This window comes from Equus caballus, chromosome 2 (genome assembly GCF_041296265.1).
Source record: "Equus caballus isolate H_3958 breed thoroughbred chromosome 2, TB-T2T, whole genome shotgun sequence".
NCBI classification, from domain to species: Eukaryota; Metazoa; Chordata; class Mammalia; order Perissodactyla; family Equidae; genus Equus; species Equus caballus.
Genome location: NC_091685.1, coordinates 83,265,473 through 83,288,669, shown reverse-complemented (window position 1 = coordinate 83,288,669; position 23,197 = coordinate 83,265,473). Strand labels below are relative to the sequence as shown.

The following is a 23,197-nucleotide window of genomic DNA, read 5'->3' as shown; positions in this document are numbered from 1 at the left end:
TGCAATAGTAAATTATAAGACATGTAAAGTATATGGTTGACTAAAACCTTGGGTGATACAGGGACACACGAAGGAAATGCTAATTCAATAGGTTTCTTTCAGCATCCCATTCTGGTAAAAATTATTTTTTCCAGCTCAGTAGAAAATTACTGTTTTATTTGAGCATTTAAAGAGTTCCTTTTCATCCAAAAAATAATCCTATGAAAAGAAAACTTTTAAATATTTAAGAGAAAATTTTGAGTGCCATAAAAGACCAATTTATCTCTAAAATAAAATTCACGAGATCATTAGGTTAAATGATGTCACTATTTCACCTGATTTGATTTTGCTGGACTAATAGTATATGTACATATTGCTCTTTCATTGTTATAGCTATAGATGAGCCTATTTCAATCTTTTCTCTAGAAGTTAAATATCTGGGCAAGGAGGGAGAAAACCCAAAACACACACACACGTACAAAAGCTGGCTGCCCAAATCTTCAATGCTTATTTAAGATTTATACTTCTTTAGAATGTGAATGAAGCTCTTAGCTTTCAAAGGATATTCATCTACCTCAAATAGGTTTAAACACACTATTTCATGAAACAAGAAAATGAGACTGTGTATGTTCACTTTAAAATGTTTAGTTAACCACAATAAAAGGTTAGATAGATTTCCCAAGCGAACTCAGTTATGATACCTGCTACAATGTGAAAATTTAAACACACTTTCAACTTAGCTTCCACTCATTTATCATGATTGACACAAAAGTCAAAAGCCCTTTTAAAGTACTAGTTAAGACTGACTTACAAAATATGGTATATATATATTTTTTCTGCAAGTAGTAAGGTATGAATGAAAACCTGAACCAGAAGAAGAAAGGGGAAATGACAAAACAGAAAAACATTAATGCAGTCCACACTGGACTAAAAATACAATTAAGGATTTTAAATTTGGTGTATCTTATTTGAAATTCATGCTTCTTACTTTTAAGGCTTCAACCTTATCTAAGCTTCATTAAAATAAGTCATGTGACTAAAATCTGATGTCATAAATTGTCCAAACATTGTACAGAACTTCTAGGCAAAAAAAAGAGAAAGATTACGTCCCAACATATTTTTCTAATAACTTAACTATAATATTATGAAAATTTCTCCCTGCAAAATATTTGTAAAGTAAGATTCAGCCTTCAGATTTTTGTTTTCCTTTTCATAACTACTTCCTAAAACAATACATGCATTAATTTATCCCGCTGAAGGATGATTTTGAGCATGTGAGCGATGAAAGCTGCTATTTCTAATACAAATTTTCTGGTTCACATTCATCAGTATTGCAAGTTTTATTAAAAAGGTTAATACTGACTGAAAAAAAAATTACGGTCACATTTTACTGTGTTAGTTGTTCATTCTTTTAAGATATTCAGCCCAAGGATATTCTCTTACTGTAATGCAATCTGAGGGTGGTCTTTCTAAGATGAATGTGGTAACACTGTGATGTGTTTATTCTGTGGAAAATCTATTTTGATGTCTAATTAGAAGCTTTTAACCATTTTACTCCTTGTTCCTTTGTAGAAAGACTCTTGGGAGGGGAGCTGGTTTTGTCTATATAGATGTTATCCCACACCTGCATTTTAGTTTATGTAAAGTTCTAAAAATATACACTGCTTTTCTCACACTTACTGTATGCTTAAAAAGTTAATAGTTTTGGCAAACTGCAAAGGGCTTCAATTTGGAAAGTGCTAAATGAATATTTGAAAGATCTGGTTCAATGCTGGATGCTTTTAAATACATGCCAGCCGCTGGCCAAATCTTCGCTGAGCACCATGTGCAGAGGTATAGGCATAAAAGCATGGCTGGATGGGAGATTTTTAGGCTGGAATCCTGAGATCAGCCGTCAAAAAACAAGATCTGAGTTTAGAACCTGGTTTACTCGCTCAGCTTCTCCCAGATCAACATGATAATCTACTTGAAATTTGCTAACAAAGGCTTTATTCATGGGTGTTTCAGCTGGCCTTGCAGATCTCCCTCTTCCTGTTCCTAAGTGGGAGGGAAGGGAAGTGTTGTTCGTAAGTTATTCATCAAGTTATTCATCAAGATCAAATCTTATAAATATGTAACAGCTTTCAGCATCTGGACAAGATTCGGCTGCCCATGTACTTGGAGACTGATTTCAAATATTGCTGAAAGGAAACCACGTCTGTTGGCAGAGCAAAATACCACGGTTGGGCAAGTCTGAACATGACCTGCTGAGATTAAAGCTGCTGATCCAAATGGGCTGCAGGGCTGCAGCTTTCAGAGGGAAAGGGCAGGAATCCGGTTTCTTTCTGACAAGATTTACAAGAACGAGTCTGGAGCAATCTGCCCTCGTGAATTGCTCAAATTAACCAAACCTTATTCCTTCTATATAAATTCTCCAGACTGTCATTCCACTCTCTAAAATGACCCTGGGTAGATTTCAATGTTTCTGACAGACAGAAGCAGATTTTTTGGGTGCATTATAATTATCCAGTTATTTCTATTACATTTCCATTTATGCCTGATATGGATGCGTTCCAATTCTAATGTTACTAGGAAAATGAGCTAACCTTGGAACAAACTCAGTTAACGTTATTTTCAATTTCTTAACCATGCGGAATTAAGTTTAATTATCAACACTCTCACTCTTGAAGACAGATAGGCTCATGTGGTCAAAAGTGATCATTTCAGAAGCAATTTATATGGAGAAAAATTATCATAGTTTGGGTTTCTTTAGGTCATTATTTTCTTGCTATGAATCCTATCTTGAAAACTACTAGCTCTATTTTATGGCAAGTCACTGTTATTTTCATATTATTTAGAAAAGTTTCAAGGCTTAGGAAATGAAAATTAATATAATCCTGACCCATGGGGACATGGTGGATAATGATTTTGATGTAGTGTTCCCCTTCCATAGCCCCAAATCTGGTTTAGGAAATATAATAATAATCCTCTTGAATCTCTAAATCAATATATCCCAAGTATTAGGTTTGAATAAGCAATGATTCTTGTGAAATGTAACTGAGGACTTCATCAAAATGGTATTTTTAAATTGAAGAAATGATAAGAATTTTCAGCAAAAGTATCTCTTTTAATTTCCAAATCCACTGAGTTATAATTAAGTGCCTATTTTTGTAGGTATTCTTATTTAATATGTAATATGCTCAAATGTTATGAAAATAGATTGTTGAAATACATCACTGAAGAGTTTTAAACTCTACTCACGGGAAGATATGGCAGAAGAATCTGAAACATTAGCTGCTAAGAAGATTAAATGAGGTTCTAATCTGAAGAGAGAGCTTACCTCTGGATTTTCTTCCAAATACAAAAGCCTTGCCAAGAAGTTGCCAAGTTGGCCTATATAGATCTTCTAAGTCCAACTGCCATCTATCTGGTTCAAGATACCGAATAAGATCTTCCAAGGTACTAAAGGCAGTGACAGCGTTATTAAGCAGGTCCAGTGGCAAAGCTGAAGGGGGTAACGCTGAAGGACTCACAGCTTCTGTGAATTGCTGAAAGCAAAACGAATCCTATGTTAACTGTTTTAAAAATGACAATGTGTTCCTTCTGGACTTAGGCACAAAGTTAGGTAGACTAAGACTGAAAACACACGGGAACTGAAACTGTATTCAACGCAAATTAGAAGTAAGTACTTTGCAAAGACTTCATGGAGATGAACTCTGATAGATTTTCTGGGCAAGTCAATGAGAAAGACATTAACTTTCATTGCCAAAAACTACGGTGAATGTGGATATCTGTTGCTTAAATAAAAAAAGAACACGTCTCTAGTCTCTATGGTTCAATTACAGACTTACATTGGAAACTGTAATACAAATTACCAAACTTTTCTTTTGTTTTCTACTTTTTGTTTTCCTCAATCTGGAAATCACCTGGTAGTAATGCAAATGGATGTCAGATAAATTAAAAATTTAATATAAAATAATAAACCCACAAAGAATTAGAACAAAATATAGGTGAAAAGCCTTTGACATTGGAGAAGAACTTGTTAATCAAGACAGAAAACACACAAACCATAAAAGATAACTTTGATAAATTTGCCCGCAATTTCTTTTAATTAACAGGATTAAAAGACAGACACTGGGAGAACACCCTGGCAAATTATATAACTGTCATCACAGGATTCGTATCCAGAGAATACAGCAAAGGAAATAGCTCAATAGAAAATGGGCAAATTCCAGACAAGAGGCTTGAATGGCCAATAGGCATATAAAAACATGCTAAAATTCATTAGTTATCAGAGAAATGCAAACCAAAGTGAGATATTATCTCACATATTAAAAAAAGTACTATTTCATATACATGAGATTGGCAAGCATTTAAAAGAAAGGACTGCCAAGGATGTGGGTAAATTGGAATTTCTCTGCTCTGCCTGCAGGAGTGTAAACTGGTACAACCACTTCAGTTGATGTAACCGGTGTACACAGGATACTAGAGTAGAAGATTTATGTGCTCCATGTCCTTGTAATTCACTTTTGAGGTTTACATCCTTTTATTTGTCCATGTACAAATATCTTCAACGACATTCATCACAGTGTTGTTTGAAATAGAGAAAAACTGCAAACCTAAATGGCCATGTATAGAGCAATGGATTAAAATGCCTCGTTTTAAATGGCAAGCAACAAAATGAGACAACAATTTCAATAAAAGTTCAATAAGAACACCCCTCCCTCCAATTTTCAAAGTGGACTAAGGGTAGGGAGTAGTGGATCAGACCTGAGATAAAGGTAGGCAAAATAAATATATGAACAAATGCTCAACTTTTGTTTTATTTATTATTTATTATTACTTTTTAGGACAGGAGGAGAGAGGCAGAGTATGGAATAAAACCTTTTTGTTGACTGATGTTCATTATAGCAGTATTTATAATAACAAAAAGTTAGGGGAAAAAATTTAAATTTGCAATAGTGGAATAGTTAGTTCCATTGTACTTATCAACTGAAATAGTGTACAGCCATTGAAAATGAGGTCCTCTAAGAATTTGTATTAACAAAAGAAATGCCCATAATGTAGTAAATGACACAAAAAACCAAGCTTTAGACATATAGTTCAGTATACCATTATTTCAACATACATAAATTAAAACAAACAAAAAATCAAAAGTGCCTAAAATGTCGAGTGTTCACCTATGGTTTAAATGAGAATATACATTATATATTATTATATATGTAATATATAATATTATACATTATATAAAACCATACTTTCAACATTTTCTATAATAAACATGGATTTCTTTTGAGGTCTGGTAAAAATAATAACATTTGTTATAATAAAAAAAGACCACCATATCAGCTCTTCCTTTCCACCCTCATTACTCGGATCATGGGCTAGATACTGAAAATCATGTGCCATATTTAACAGCTTCTAACTTTGTCTCCTTACCTCAATCTTTCCTTATTCCTTTTATTCTATGCCGCATAACCCTGGGTTAATCTACCTAAAATAAGTTATCGCTGATCATACGATGAATTTGGACAAATGCCTAGAGTGATTTCTCATCTGGAGGATAAAATCCGAATTCCTTACCACGCACTCAGGATCCTTACAGTCTGACCTTTGCTCCCCTTTCCCATCTAATCCTCTACTCATCAAAGACATGCACATTTTGTTCCAATCAATCTAGTCTCTTCACTAACTACTGCACTTGTCATCTTCATCCCAGACCTTGCATGTCCTCCCAAGCTAAATGCTCCAATCCTTGCCCCAAACGCAAAACTCTCCCTCCTGTGATCCACACAATAAATCTTCACCATTTATAATGGTCTTTCTTGAAACCCAATTCATCCATGAAAACTTCCTCAATGACAGAGCCAACTCTGTCCCATATATCTCAACTGCGTCCATTTGAGAAAGATTCCCTCCCTGGGCTATCCTTTGGGCATGAGTTGAAAAGCAGAAGCTGCTCCGTCAATTAGAGAAAGGAGTACTGTTCTCTGGGGCAGGCACCGCCCCAGCTGGGGCTCACAGCTTTGTGGGTGCAGAACCCCCTTTGTCCCTGAGGCGGGCCATTTTATAGAGCATAACTGGTAGAAATGAATGTGGTAGCCTTGGGTCAACACTAACTTCTTCCTTATTTTAAAGATCTAATTTCAATAATGTCAAGATTCTGGCTAAGACATCAGCACTAAGATGTTTTCCATTATTCTATCCAACATTCGAGCATAGAAACCAAATTTAATACAGTCCTATTTACTCCCAGTATTTTGTCAATGAAATGTAAAATTGCTTTCATAGTATTATTAGGATTGTTAACAATATGATTGATATAAAGAAACAATTACCTAATAAAAGTTTTCATTGTTAATTTAACCAATTTGGTTAATGCTGATTAAATTTATAATGTGAAAAGGTTAATGCAAATATTTTGCAAATTTTAAAAATACAAGCCAAAATTTATACGTTTACATAAAGTGAGAATTAAAGGTCAGTAATACTCAAAGAATAACTGAGTAATTCCTCATGAATATGATGATATAAAACAAATCCGATGTGTCATAATCTGCACCCAGAGAGTAAATGTATAGAAAGCTAATACAGTGTACAGAAATGTATAGAAAGCTAATACAAAAAGTAGGTGTCATTCATTACAGTGTCCGAGTGTAGATGTATATTTTAGGCATGATGTGAAACTGTTACTTAAGCTATTTTCAATTGACCAGAACCCAAGAATGAGTTTGCTTATTTTGCTTCCACGTCTTTTGGAGACTCTGCATACGGCAGTCCTTTTGAAGCAATGACAAGTTTCAACCGAAATCAATATTGCTGCAATAAAGTTTAAAGTATTTATATGGAAGAAAGCAAAACAAAATAAATGTGCAATATTGGGCCAACAAAATATGCACATCTTGGGTTTAACGAAGTATTGGAGTATCAATCCCTTTAAATGACAAAGATTGAGAGAAAACAACTTGGTCTAAGTTACTGCATTCATATATTGGTTGATGGTCTAAACCTCCATGCTTTTAACTATTTAAATTAAAATAAAATAAATTTAAAAAGCGCGCGCACACACACACACCCACATTCAGCAGTCCCATCCAAAAAAGGAGGAGAAAATCAACTCACTTCCCCCGGATTCAAAGAATCAATCCTGGACAGAAGAGAGGAAGAAGTTCTGCTATTTCAGGGCTTTCTCATGACTGCCACCCCACCCACTGGTTCACGGAACAACCAAGTTGTTCACTTTCAAAGTTCTGCTTTTCTAAGTTGTACAAAGGGATTTTCAGAAAAGAGAGGGAGTCATGGAAAAAAGAAGTTAGAGGAAAAAATATGCTGTAAGGTTTTTAAGTTTTAATTCTTCCTCTAACCCCAAACTGCTCTTTTTGGTACAAGCTTATAGCCTTTTCTCCCGTATTTAGTGTCTGGAAAATTCTAACAATGTCTTTGGTATTTAAAAATACTTATGATTGGGCTAAGCACCTGCAATTGAACTGGATTTGCACTCCCTATCTCCTTTAGACACCATGAAAATAGATACTTATTACTAAGTTATGGATTGCTCTATGACTATCTAGTGGATGATAACAGTCAGTAATGGAAAGCAGAGTTTCTTGGTGTTCTGTATTGTATACAACTAAATCAACACCTCCACTTTAGTAAGCCAGAAGAAAGCTCTTCTAATATTACCTGCAGGGGAGCAGTGCTAACCTGGGTGGATAACCTAGTCCTACCATAGACTCTATCAGGTACATTACTTTGGAAGGACAGATCATGAAAGAGCAGACAAGGGATCCGAAATCTCTATGCAATGAAGTGTCATGCCAAACCATGTATTTCCAAAATGTCAGTACCATGTGTTAAGGATCCTCTGCAAAATGAAGTCTTTTAAATTCTTTGGTGAAAGTCATTCTGAATGACAGCATGATATGTGAAAACAACCCTGATCAGGAGTCAAGAAACCTGAACTGTAATCTTGGAGCTGCTCACATTTAGGAAACAGAATTTGGGCAAATACCGTAACCTCTGAGCCTCAGTTTCCTCCTCTGTAAAACATGGCTGCTAAACTCCTTGACCTTTAAGTTTCCTTCCAGCTTTTAAAATTAAGAATCCTATGTAATTGCCTGATACAAGAGGGTCCTTTTTCTCCATATCCTTGCCAACACTTGCTATCTCTTGTTCTCTTGGTGACAGCCATTCTAACAGGTGAGGTGATACCTCCTTGTGGTTTTGCTTTGCATTTCTCTGATGATTAGTGAAGTCAAGCATTTTTTCATGTACTGTTGCCCATTTGTATGTTTTCCCTGGAAAAATCTCTATTCAGATCCTCTGCCCATTTTTTAATCAGATTGTTTGGGAGTTTTTTTGGTTATTGAGTTGTATGAGTTTTTATTTATTTTGGATATTAACTCCTTATCCGATTTATGATTTGCAAATATTTTGTCCCATTCCACAGGTTGCCTTTTCATCTTTTGGATTATTTCCTTTGTTTTGCAGAAGATTTTAGGTTGATGTAGTCCTACTTGTTTGATTTTTGCTTTTGTTGCTGTGTTTTTGGTGTCATTTCCAAAAATCCCTTATGCACTGTTGGTGGGAATGTAAATTTGTTCAGCCACTATGGAAAACAGTATGGAAGTTCTGCAAAAGATTAAATATAGAACTACCACAAGATTCAGCAATCCCACCTCTGGGTATATATCCAAAGGAAATGAAAACAGGATCTGGAAAACATATCTGCAATGTCATGTTTACCGCAGCATTATTCACAATAGCCAAGATATGGAAACAACCTAAGTATCTGCAACAGATGAATGAATAAAGAAGATGTGGTGTGTGTATATATACATACATATAATCAGGAGAAAGAAGGAAATCCTGTCATTTGTGACAACATGGATGGACCTTGAGGGCATTATGCTAAGTGAAATAAGTCAGACAGAGGAAGACAAATACTGTATGATATCACCTACTTGAGAAACTAACAAAAGCTGAACTTGTAGAAACAGAGAGTAGAATGGTGGTTACCAGGGGTTGCGGGGGAGGATGGGGGAATCGGGTAGATGCTGGTCAAAGGGTACATACTTTCAGTTAGAAGATAAGTGCTGGAGACCTAATACACAGCAATATGACTATAGTCAACAATACTGTATTATAAGGTTCAAAGGTGCTAAGAGACTAGGTGTTAAATGTTCTCACCTTGAAAAGAAATGATAATTATGTGATGTGATGGAGGTGTTAGCTAACGCAGCGATTAGCTAACGTGGCAGTGGTAATCATACTGCAATATATAAATGTATCAAATCAACAGTTGTACATCTTAAACTTACACAGTGTTATACAATGTTATATGTCAATTAAAACAACAGAAGAAAAAGAATCTAACACAGCTTCAGCAAAATTATCCAGAAAGCTTCAAAAACAAAACATACTACTTAGTCAGTCTGTGGTGGGGCTGAGCTGTCTATTTTTTCTTTCTTAAATCTTCTTTGTTGCTTTAGATTATCAGCCAATTTTGGGAAATATTGCCCGACAGTACAACTAACAGAATTCAACATTGATCTTTTTTTCTGTCCTGAGTGTGCATACAAGTTTACCCTGCCTTTTAAGGATCCAAATATCCCTAGAAAGGTGTATCTAGCTTATAAATGGTAGCTGCGTGGCTCTGAAAACCGGAAGAAAAAAGGTTCCTCTTTGGAGAATTGATATCAACATGTTTCCAAATATATACAGATACACGCTGTGTTATAGGCTGAATTGTGTTCCCCTAATATTCTAATGTTGAAGTCCTAGCCTCCCCAGTACCTCAGAATGAGACTATATTTGGAGACAGGGCCTTTAAAGAGGTCATTCAGTTTAAATGAGGTCACTAGGGTGGGCCCTAATGCAGTATGACTGGTCCTTGTAAGAAGAGGAAATTTGAACCCAGATACGCACACAGGAAAGACCACATGAAGACACAAGGAGAAGACAGCCATACAAGCCAAGGAGGAGGGCTTCTGAAGAAAGCACCTGCTGACACCTTGATCTCAAACTTCTAGCCTCCAGAACTGTGAGAAAATAAATTTCTGTTTAAGCCACCAGCCTTTGGTACTCTGGTACAGGAGTCCTAGCAAACTAATAGCATGCTGTCATTGACTTCTCAACTTAGTATCTATTACAGTGGCAAGGAGAGGTTCATATTATACTATGTCCATTAAATCATTTAACAAACATTTATTAAAAAGCCGATGAGGTGGGCACTGTGAACAAAACAGACCAAAATTCTTGCCCTTGCGAAGCTAAACCTTTATAAGCCAAGTATTCTGTATCACAGGAGAGATTTTTCCCTTGCCAAAACAAAGCTAAACTGAGAATTTGCTAGTAAGAATCACACAACCCAAGAACTATCACACAAATCCTGATGAGTGTGGACCATAAAAAGCGAACTTAATATGAAAAAATAACTGAAAAACAAATATATTTCTTCTTTTATTATTGAAAAATAACTGGCAGCCCCTGTGTTCAGACAAAGAAATGGCCAAATAAATCAGTGTTACAAGCTTAGGACAGCAAGTCTGGCTGCAAGAGTAAGTTCCCTTATTGACTTGTCCAGTGTTACTTCTGAAAAATCAACATCTTAATGTTTTTTGTACTTTATTATGGCTACTTCAAATATTTTATGCATTCATTATCATCTTTTCCTTTTTTAGAAAAAGAAAAGCTGATTTCCTGTTTGGAATAGTACGATCTGAACTGCTTATAATTTCACAATAAATAGTTACTTATCTCTAAAAAACCATAGCTTGTCTTTTTATTAGGATTTTTGTGGTGAGTGCAATTTTAAAAATACAACATTCACCACGATTCTTCCCTGGACAAATACACACATACAAATGTTTACCTTGAGTAGCATAGCAACGGATGCAAAGCTTTTAGGGCCTGCAAAGATTTATGCTGCAGCTTCCTTAGCCAACTGCATACAGTACATTTCAAACTGATAAGGGGCCTTTGATTTCGTTCATACCTAACAGAAGGGTTAGGAATCCAGATTAGGTTTTATTATTGTAGTTATTAAAAACAAAACAACAACCAAATAATAATCCAGGTGTTGTAAGAGAAGAACAAAAAAGTTCGGTCTTGTGTTACATCTCTTCTTAAAGGTGTCTCCAATCTCATTTATATAATGTCAAGCCGATGATATATTGTGTATAGGTCTGACTTTAAAGAGCTTAAGAAGCAGACGGGGCATGCAGACAAAAATGCCTGCCAGGAACAACTGACTGGAGGTTCTGTAAAGACACAAGAATGCCCTGGAACAATTCATTTAAACATGCTTCTTTGTCTTTCCCCCGTTCTTATCTGAATTCATCCAAAAAGTTATCTGGGTTATGTTTTTAAATTATTTTTAAGCCAGCAAAGAAAAGCAAATGCTTGCATTCTTACTCAGGAACAGATGTTTTAATACTGTGTGGGTAACGCAGATTATACATTTAAGTGAGAAATCCTAGGGAAGGTGGCCAACGGCGTTCATCTCGAGTCTTAATATTGAGAGGTTCTTTCTGAAAGAGCATGGTAACTGAATAAAACTTGACGTATCTATACAACCTATTACAGTGACAGTCCAGGATGAAAAGCAAACAATGCTTATCGCCCAGCACTTAAAAGCAGTAATTTCAGGGCTCAAACCTGAAACTGACCTTCAAATGCTGTGAGTTTCATGGTTTCAGGCAAACCCTGAGCAGCGGGATTCTGCCTGGGTCCAAATATGGAAAAAGAGATGACTAGCTTTGCTGAAAATGCTGTCTTAAAAAAAAGCAATGCTTCTTACTAAATTAGTGGAGAAGCAACTTCTACTAGCTCAATTTTCCTGTCAGCACGAAACTTGAGAACTACCACATTCTTACTACATTTACAAATTATGACATTGTTACCCTCAAATTCTCCTCACCTCAAGTGTTAGTGGTCTGCAGTCACCCGTGTTAAGAAATTTCACCCTAATGCCGGTGCCTTAGGTGAGAAGGTGTCAGCAGAAGCTAATCCTTTACCAGGCAGCAGGCTGACTGGGGGCTGGTGAATCAGAGTCAACACACAGAGTTTTCCACTTCCTAGGTAAAATTGTGGATTAGAAGTAATAACCTATATTGAAAACTAGAATTCCTTGGGATGGCTAAATAACATAGTCCTAAGCATATTTTCCACAATGGCATCTGCGGGAAGCCAAAATTAAGGGGTTTTTCCCACTAAGATTTTAAAAATTATTCCTGAATCAAAAAACGTGACAAGCCATAAAAAGCTGAAACAACATCTAGAAGCTGCAAGTGTTTGACAACAAAGCATCATATGACTTGTTTTCTAATCTTATTATGTCAAATGCCTATGGATTTGCTTTGTTACAGTACTCAAGAAAGGATCAATAGTAAGGAATTTTAAATGAAAGAGAATGTACGCTAAGAATTGTTAGAAGAAAAACACACTTTCACTGAAACACTTGAATTTAATGTGCATCTCAAACCAGAATCCCTAAAGATTCCTACAGAAATTTCTTACAGTTCAATATTTATTCAATGTATCATTCAAGAGCCATTAAAGGAAATTTGTGGAATGTCTAGTGGGGATCTAGCTGAGAAATGATGCCTATATTGGTAGATATTTTCAATTATGTGCTCAGTAAGTTTAACAGTCAGATAAGACCCTCAAACTCATTCAAATTTTGTATTGGGTGGAAGACCTCATTTTGGGTAAGAAATTATAGTACAGAGTTATTTTTTTAAAATGACTTCACAGCATAAAAAGTGTGAATAACTAGCTGAAACTGGGGATAGTAATAAAAAATTCCTCAGGAGATTGTTTGGAGGAGAAAAATGAGATAATCTAATGGAAGCAATTAGCATGGATGTAAAGTATAAAGGTCACCAATGACCCTGCCCACGTGGCTGAAACCAATGGTCCATCTTCTCAGTATTCATCCTAACTGACAAGTGACTGCAGGTTTTCTTCCTACCTCAAGAGATGCTTCTCCTTAGCTCTGTCCGCTGGTTCCTCTTGATCACCTTATTTCTGTATGCTAGAGACTTCCAATGCTCACGGCTTGGGCCTCTTCTATTTTCTGTCTACATTCTTTCATTTAGTGATCTCATATAGTTTCAAAGCACTACATGTGATTTACATGCTGACTACCATCAAATTCCTATTCGTCACCTGTGCTTTTCTGCTATCTCAGTAAATGGCAACTCCATCATTTGGAGTCATCTTTGGCTCCTCTCCTTCGCTTACATGCCACATCCCACATCAAAGTGTCTTGGTTCTACCTTTAGACGAGGGTTAGAATCTGTGATATTGTGATTTATAATAAGAAATATGTATTTGGTCTTTGTTCTTTCTGGAAAGAACTAAAACACTTGGAATTTCCTAAGTGACAGGGCAAAAAAGTTGTTTTTTGTTATGTTAATGACGTGACTTTTGGACCACGCCTAAGGATGGGGGCTGACTGCCAGGAGAACCAGCCATGTGATTAGAGGGGGTTGGAACTTTTAGTCACCTCCAAGGAGGGGAGAGGAGCCAGAGGGTGAATCAACTGCCAATGGCTCATGATTTAATCAATCATACCTGTGTAATGAGGCCTCCATAAAAACCCAAAAGAACTGGGTTCAGAAAGCTTCTGGGTTGGTAAATACGTGGAGAATCGGGGAGAGAGGTGTGCCTGGAGAGGGTATGGAAGTTGCATCCCCTTTCCCCATACCTTGCCCTATGCATCTCTTCCATCTGGCTGTTCCTGAGCTATATCCTTTTATGAGAAATTCATAATCTAGTAAGTAAAATGTTTCTCTGAGTTCTGTGAGCCGCTCTAGCAAATTAATCAAACTCAAGGAGGAGGTCCTGGGAAGCTCTGATTTACAGCCAGAAGTATGAGTAACAACCTGGACTTGTGATTGGCATCCTGAGTTAGAGGGGCTCATTGGAACCTCCAATTTGTAGGCCTTCGGTCAGAGGCACACGTTAACAGCCCCGGCTTGCAACTGCTGTCTGAAGCGGGGGGATGCAGTCTTGCAGAACTGAACCCTTAACCTGTGGATTCTGATGCTATCTCTGGGTAGATAGTGTCACAATTGAGTAGAATTGTAGGACACCCAGTCGCTGTCTGAGAATCACTTGTTGTTGGTGTGGGAACCCTAACTCCAACAACATTGAAATTGGTCTCAGAGCACCCGACAGAGGATCTGACCACTTTTCACCACCTCAACTGCTACTACCTTCCAATCCAGGCCACCATCTGCAATCCTGGCCTCCCTGTATTTGCCTTTGCCTTTGTTGACTGAATTAAATAGAACTTTACACATTCTACCACAAATGGTAGGTAGAATATACTAAAAATACTATTTTTATTATTTTATTTCTAGAAATATAGATCTGCTTTTACATATTACACTTAAAAAATGGCTTTTATTTTAAACATTCTATCGATTACTCACAGAAGCACCTGATTGAGATTTGTACAGATTTCATAAATCCCTGTTAACCCATCGTGCCTTCTGAAATCTGCCATTCATCCTCCCCCGGGGTCCACTCTATCTGGTCAGAAGGCACTCACTAGCCCTCCTACAGCCTGCAGATGATGCCAACGATGTTCTTTTCTTCTGAGTAGGAGAGCCGTAACCACCAGTCAAAGAAAATTGAGCGTTTCTGTAAATTACATGATGAGCACCTCATTTATATGTGTGTCTATAGGGGCAAATGTTTAAAGCAAGGATGATACCACCTACCTGAGAAAATTGTTTAAAGATTAGTGAAATAGTATAATTGATTTTTTTTTTTTGGGTAAGGAAAACTGGCCCTGAGCTAACATCTGTTGCCAATCTTCCTTTTTTTGCTTGAGGAAGATTGTCCCTGAGCTAACATCTGTGCCAGTCTTCCTCTATCAGCATGGCATGATGAGCAGTGTCTAGGTCCATGCCCGGGATCTGAACCTGTGAACCCTGGGCTGCCGAAGCAGAGCACACGAATTTAACCACTATGCCACCGGGCTGGCCCCTGGAAAATTTTAATAAACAATTAAGCATTGTACATACTTAGGAATTACCATAGACATTTTTTGTATATTTATTTGTATATTTTGTACATAGTATACATTTATTGTACATTTCATTATCCTTGTTATATCAATTTTAGTCAAGATAAACAACTACTTTTAAAAATTTAGTTCATTGGGGCTGGCCCCGTGGCCGACTGGTTAAGTCCACGCGCTCCGCTGCAGGCGGCCCAGTGTTTCGTTGGTTCGAATCCTGGGCGCGGACATGGCACTGCTCATCAAACCACACTGAGGCAGCGTCCCACATGCCACAACTAGAAGGACCCACAACGAAGAATATACAACTATGTACCGGGGGGCTTTGGGGAGAAAAAGGAAAAAAAAAAATCAAATCTTAAAAAAGAAAAAAAAATTTAGTTCATGATTTATGTTGGTTTCCGCTGTATGGAGTGACATTACCTATTTAGTCAGTCTTCATTGATATCCCTGCCCAACATTCTTATAACACTGACATGGCAAATCAGAGCTTGTCCTCCCCACAGGGAAAATCCTTGTTCAAACTTCTTTCTCTGCTAAAACAGATTTATATCCAGTAGCTGTTCTGGGGGGAGAAAGGGGTATTTCACAACAAGTTCAGTAAATGCAAGTCTAGGTATGTTTATGGCCATGAATAGCTCTACGATGAGGAAATTAAAAAAAAAATAAGTATAATAATATCCTTAGCTCACACCTTTAATTTCAGTTTTCTGAATTCTTATTCCTTGCCTATAAAGTCTTTATATGAAAGGAAACAAACAAAAACTCATCAAAAATGCAGGATTTACTGGTCAGGCTCACAGTGTAACTGTTTTCTCAATTACAGTATGGGATTATATTAAAACAAACTTCTATAAGGTAACTAGTCAGCATGCAATGCTCATTTCAGTAAAGGAGGAATATATGAGTGACTACTATTTTATCAAGCGCTAGGTCATTTCTTTTACGTTTTTAATCATTCTGCGATATTTCTATTATGCTATAAAGTCTTCAATGCCTGTCCACAAACCTGAACACCTCCAAAAAACAAAAGTATAAACAGTTATATATCCTTTCATGATGTTCTTCACGTTGGGTGCTACACTAAAATGAAATTGTGTCACATGGTCAGAATTCCGGGCAGGTCAAAAAAATCACCCAAGGCAAGAAAAAAAACCCATAGAATATTTCTGTGAAAAGTTGCTGTCATTATCCCCAAACACACCTGAGAGGTCTTTTCCTTCTGTTGATACAGGCAAGATATGGCTTTGAAAATAGGGGTAGATAAAAGTACAGGAGTCCCCCCTTATCCTCGGGGGATGAGTTCCAAGACTTTCAGTGGACGCCTGAAACTGTGGATAGTACCGAATCCTGTATAGTATACCCTATGTTCTTCCCTACACATACATACTTTTGGTAAAGTGTAAATCATAAATCAGGCACAGTGAGAGATTAACAATAACTAGTAATAAAATAGGACAATCATAACAATATACTGTAATAAAAGTTACCGTAGATCTTAGTAACTTCAGCACACAATTTTTTTCTTTCCTTATTAAACTGAGAACTTTCACCTTTTCACTTAAAGGAAGCACATCACCACTCTTGCGCTTTTGGGCTATTATTAAATAAAATCAGAATTACTTGAACACAAGTACTGTGATACCATGACAGGCCATCTCATAACCCACTGCTACTAAGTGGCCAATGAGTGGTTGCCTAGACAGCCTGGATGCTGGGGACAAAGGGATGAGTCACCCCCTGGGCAAGATGGAACTGGAAGGCGTGAGATTTCATCATGCTACTCAGGTCACAATTTAAAACTTATAAATTGTTTATTTCTAGAATTTTCCATTTAGAATTTTTGGACTGCAGTTGACCACAGGTAACTGAAACCACGGAGAGTAAAATTGTGGATAAGGAAAGACTTCTGTAAAATCATTCCACAAGTGTATTATACTCCTATTCTGTGCTTGCACTGAGCTGGTAAAGATGAGTAACAGCCATTGTAGAGTTCTTATCTCTTGAGAGACAAACCTGAGGCCCTGAGGTAAGAACTAAAACAGTGGTTAAAAACTAAGTGCTCTGAGAGCAAGTAAATCTGCCTGGAGGAATTAAGGAGGACTATAAAGAAGAGAGGAAAGTTAACCTAGAGTTTAGAGAATAAGAAAGTACTAATTATACAGATTAGAAGGGAGAAGCCCTTCAGATATGTACAAAGAACCTGAGTTGAGAAAAATAATGGTGCTGGGTTAGGAGGGAGAGGAAGCATGTGGGTGGAGCAGTGCCACTGGGTGGGAGAGGAGGTGAGGGAGCGAGGCTGTGCAGACAAACTGCGGTCTATGAGGGAACCTTTGTGTGCCAGAGGGATATGATACAGAATTTGGACTTGGAGTCAAAAGTATGTGACCGTGGTGGACTCAACAGGAATTGGTAGCTGATGGAATAAGGAGTGAGGGAGAGAAAAATCCAGCATGACAATAAGTATTCCTAGCTTGAGAGAATGGGTTGACAGTGATGTAATTATCCAGCATAGACAAAATAAGTAAGGATAGAAGAAAGAAAAAGTTCAGTTTGGGTCATTTTAAGTAGAGAAGTTGTGGGCATTGACATGGATGTGTTCAATGGATAACTTCAAACACCTCCCCGGCATAAAATATTGAGGACTGGCTAGAGCTAGAGATTGACAGTCATTAACATACATATGTTAGTTAGAGACACTAAGAGTACAAACCAAACGAGAACAGAAGATACTCAAGGAGAGCAAATTGGGATTTCCCAATATTTAGGTGCTGGGCTGAGGCACAGGAGCCAGCGCTGATGCCTAAGATAGATCAGTCAAAGGGGCCAGAAGAGAACCTACAGGCCCTGGAGGCACCAGTGATTTCCCAGCCAAAGGAAAAGAGAGTTTTGAGAAGTGGAGAAGGATAGCAACATCAAAGTGTTGGAAAAGCCAGGAAGGAAGACGGATACGAACAGGTCACTGTACTTATTAAATAGGTAGTCTTGCGTGTCCTTAGATATAGTGAAGTTTCATTGGGGTAGGCAAGGAAGAAAGAGGGCCTTTAAGAAAAAGGAACATAAGATAGAGAAAGTGAGTAGAACTTATTTCATTAAGTGTGACCGTGAGAATAAAAGAAGAATGGATTTATGGGAAGGAAGATTAGAAGAAGCCTTAATACAATAAGAGGAGAAATCTGTGTATATTTGTAATCAGAAAGGAAGAGGCCTAATGAAGAAAAGGAATTTGAAGACAGAGAAGAGTTAACATCCACTGTAGATAAAGACAGAGCAAGAATGTCCTTCTCATAAACTATAGGGAAGAGTAAAATGTCACAGCATTTCTGAAGGACAATTCAACAATATTTTCCACAAGCCTTAAAAATGCTTATTTTCTGAGATCCTATAACTTCTTATTCAGAATTTTATCCTGAGAAAATAATCAGAGGTCCGATCCAAGAATATTCATTGTAGCAATACTAGTAGAGAGGGCTAAAAATAAAATAAAATAAAAACTTAAATGTTCATAAGAGGAAAATTGTTAAACAAATAATTATACTGTGCATATATATACAATGGTCCATTATACTGTCGATAATTTTTGGTGTACATGAGAACAATGTAGAAATGAACCCTAACAGCTTAGGGATATGATTGCCCCTGTGAACTAAAATATAAAGCAAACAAGACCTTTACTATGTGCATAGGCAAAGAGACTAAGAACAATGAGCCTAAGAGCTCCCTTGTTGTTCCCTAACTTTAGGTTAATACAGATCTAAAAAATAGACCCTTCTGTCTTCATTCTGATATGCAGGGCACCTACTGGATGCATAACAGTCTTGAAAGGGAGCAGCTCGCATTAAGTACATGGATTATTGGACAGCTTTGTCAGCACAAGCGAGAGGTGCTGTGAGTGATTCTAAAAAAGTGTAACATTCACATATTTACAGAAGGTAAAATTCTCCCAACCAGAATCAACTAATTGGATTAATACAAGAACTGGTATTTTTTGTAGGTAGAATCTAACGCATGGTCTGGGGACGGCCAGACTACTCAGGAGATGCAAACTGACAGTTAAGTTTAATAAAGTTCAAAGTAAATTTACAATTTCCCACATTTTTTCTTTGCCTTGCTCTTTTGCTCTGGAATCATCTTTATTCCTCTCACCCCTACCTTGATCTCTAAAAATCCTCAGTGCTCCAGCCGATTTCAGAGAGGTACTGAGAGGGGAAGCATGTGAAACTGTTACTCTATAGATAAGTAGGTATGTCCATAACTAATAGGCTCTTAATTATCCAAGGGTCATTTACATGATATATAAATTCATTCAATGATTCAGTAGGACTGAGCGCCTAATATGGGCCAGGCACTATTCTAGATGCTGAGGATATAGCGGTGAGCAAAATCAATACGTATATCTGCTTTTATGGTGTACATACATATTCTACTGGGGAGAAACCAACCATAAACACAATAAACAAAACATACAGCATATTAGATGGTGAGATGTATTATAGAAAAAATAAAGCAGAGAGAGGATAAAGAGACAGAGATGGCCTCACTGAGGAGGTGATAGTCAAGCAGAACTTAAAGGAGTTGAGTTTAAGTCATGTGGCTATCTGAGGAAGGTTACCCCAGGCATACAGAAAAGCAGGGCAAATAATCGGAGGCAGGAAGTATGTCTTATATATTTGAAGAATAGCCAGGAGGGGACAATGTGGCTGGACAGGAGGCCAGAGATAGGAAGGGGTCACATAATGAGGGATCTTGTGGGCCACTGCAAGGATTAAGAATATACTCTGGGTGAGTTGGGAGCAGTGTTGTCAAATAAAATGCAGGATGTCCAGTTAAATGTGAATTTCAAATAAATAATCAATGATTTTGTAACTTTTAGACCATACTAGGACTAAGAAATGAGTGTTGATTAGGAGGAGGTGAGGGTGAGAACCGTGGTTTCCAAATCTGGATAAAGTAGTCTTGATTAAAAACGGGATGGGGGCCAGCCCAATGGCATAGTGGTTAAGGTTGTGTGCTCTGCTTTGGTGGCCCAGGGTTCACCGGTTCAGATCCCGGGTGCAGGCCTACACACTGCTTATTATCAAGCCATGCTGTGGCAGGAGTTCCACATAGAAGAACTACAAGGACTTACAACTAGGATATACAACCATGCACTGGGCCTTTGGGGAGGCAAAAATAAAGAGAGGAAGATTGGCAACAGACGTTAGCTCAGGGCCAATCTTCCTCACAAAGAAAGAAAAAACAAAAAACAAAAACTGGAATGACCCTAGGAACAATCCCATAATTCCAGGTCAGCGAGAGGAGGAGGAACCAGTAAAGATGCCTGAGAAGGAGCAGTCAGTGAGTGAGGTAGGAGGAAAACGGAGAAAGTGTGATGATCTGGAAACCAGATGAAAAAGTGGCCAGTGGGAGGAAAAAACAGAGCAGCTGAGTCAAACACTGATGAGAGATCAACAGGAGGATATACTTTTATTAAGATGAAATTAATAATTGCATATTTGTGTGCTGAGGGGAATGGACCAACAGAAAATCCAAAATATTAAGATGGTGTAAGAGAGAGAGAGAAGAGTAGGTGAGCACCCCTTTCGGTAGAAATAGGCAAGAGGAGATGGAGGAGACAGAATTAATAGGTACTCTAATTCCCCAAGGTTCACCCAAGGTCACAGGAAGGAAGGTCAGATGTTCAGGCACAGATGAGATAGATGGGTAAAGAGCATAGTGAGAGCTTGCGGAAGTCCTTCTCTGATGCTTGTCTTCTCCTTGTGAAAGAGGAAGCAAAATTATCATCTGAGAGTGAGGATGGGAGAAATGATGCTAGAGGTCTGAAGAGAAAGAAGAGATTGTAAAATGGTAGTGTTGGAGAGAGGGAGAGAGGATGGACAAAGAAACCATAGAATGACTGTCCAGCAGCGCTACAATACATTTGAATCTAAAATAAATGTAATTTCAGTTAGAATGCCAACAGAATTTCATTCGTGGCCACCACTCATGGTGTGGGGGCATGGTTTTGTGGCTGGGTATTTCAGGTGCACTTGCCAGTAATCTCAGACAAGGAGTCCTAGAAACAAGGGGTCCAAGTAGGCAAATGCTGTGGCGATGAGGGCAAAGAAGAGCCCAGAGCAAACGCTGAGCACACAGGAGGACAAGTGGTGAGCTCAGGGAAGACTGCCACAGGGTCCATCCAGAATCACTGGAACCTCCAATGTGTTCTGAGATCAACGGGAACTTTCCGAATGTTCTTTCTGGGTCCCTTTAAGAACCTGACTATGAGAGACTCAGCAAGAGAGTACGCTAACCTATTTTGGAGATTTTTAAAGACAAACTGATACAAAAAGTTTGTTACAAAAAGAGTTAAGTTTCAATATCAGAAACCAGACCAAAAATTCTTACTTGAACTGAGCGTTTGGCTAATTTAGTCTCCACAGTGAATTCAACATGTTACTTCTTATTCAATGTGAAAAAATGCTGAAATCAAAATTCTAATTTTAATCACTTTCTGACCGATTAGCCTCAAAGAATACTATTTGGTTAAAAGTATTAACTGCATGAGGAACTTGAAATCTTCGCCATAAGCAGTAAAGTTTCAGACGAAGAATCAATTTTACAGAAGCTTATTGAAGTCTGCTAATATGAATATTCACGCAATGAATATGACGTCACTTTTTTCCCAATTGTTTTTCACAAATGGTTACTTTAAAATTATCTTTCTAAATGTCTTTCCTATTCACTGATGTGGAAATACTTTCTGGCTTCTGACGATTTTATGCAGAATATATGGAAATAATTGTACGCTAGTACCAGCAAAACTGTGGTTTTAGACGCTCTGATCAACTGTGGTTTCGGCTTGTGCTGCCGCTAGTCACGATCTAGGAAGTGGTTAGTTTTGTTTTGGGGTTTAAAATATAGAATTATATAATTGTCGACACTGGGCTAACCTCTTTCTTTGATACTCAGAGCATGGTACAATCCTGCATCAGCCGGGTAAAGCAAGTTCGCAGTGAACTTTGGAAATACTTCGGTTTTATCGAGTCCACTGCCACAACCTGAAAGCGTTTATTTCCTGTGCTAGCCAGACTGAATAACGTCGGTAACATGTGAGGTTTTCTCTTTAACTAAATACTAAGTGCACGCAGAAACACATGTGAATCTTAAATAGCTGTCCAGAAAATAAGTTTTTCTGATTTCACTAAACCGGAATATACAAAATAAGGATGAGATCCATAATTCTCCACTTAAAAACTATGTACTCTGAAATGGTAAATGATGCACACATTTGTTTTTGAAAAGGTTTATATAAAATTTTACAGAAGACAAACCAAAAGTATCTATGTGGCGTGTGTGGGGGTGGTGCAATGACTGACTATAATTACAAAACATTTTACCAATATAACCACCAGAAGGCTATGATCTTTTTCCAAGCGCTGCATGGGCATATATGCACATGTATACACACACACACACACACACCATCTAATACCACAAAAGCTGTTCTTACTGAAAATTAGGTCACTGGAGGCATGGCTGACAAACCGAGAATCTGAAGAAGCCAAGAGTATATAGTCTGAAGTAGTGAAAAATTCATGGAACATCACTTACAACTGGAAAGGATATTTTGAGGCAACACAGTATCATGGAAAGAACATGGAATTATGAATTAGAAGATCTGGGCATGGACCCTGGATCCACCATTTACTATTTGTGGGTATGATCATTGGCAAATGACTTATTTTCTCTGTGTTTTAGAGTATTTATCTGTAGGGCAAAGATAATAACACATAAGCTACCTAAATTACTTGGTTGTTTTGAAGCTCAAATAAGATGATATGCATAAAAACATGTTATAAAGTAATAGGTGATTATGCTTTATTAGTAATGGAGAAAGTCATAAAATTATTGCATGTGGTTTCAAAGGAAGATTAGGATCAGTAAGAGGGAGTTAAAAGAAGAAAGATTTTTGCTTAATACAAGAAAGAAACTTCCAAAAATAATACTGGTTATAAATGGAGTGGTCTCAACAGCTAAAAGACAATGAATTGACCAGTTTTGTGCCAAAATTTCAAAATCATGTTGGTTGTGCAGCAAAAAGGATTGTGAATCAGATGGAAGATACGTAAAACTAATTTAAAAATCTTCCAATTTTGGAATTCTATGAATTTGGATAGAGTAAAAATATTCAAATATTAATAATACAAAGAGAATCTTTGCCCT

The 23,197-nt window shown here is 37.4% G+C and overlaps 1 protein-coding gene across 6 annotated transcripts in view; it reads right to left on the bottom strand.

Annotated features, from left to right (window-relative positions):
• PDGFC (platelet derived growth factor C) overlaps positions 1-23,197 on the bottom strand; it is a 207,984-nt gene that overhangs the window by 7,670 nt on the left and 177,117 nt on the right. For all 6 annotated transcript variants that reach the window (XM_001500645.7, XM_070257478.1, XM_023636395.2 and 3 more), the window contains one exon: positions 3,299-3,506. In XM_001500645.7, the coding sequence (XP_001500695.1) occupies positions 3,299-3,506 (208 nt within the window). The remainder of the gene's footprint in view (positions 1-3,298; positions 3,507-23,197) is intronic.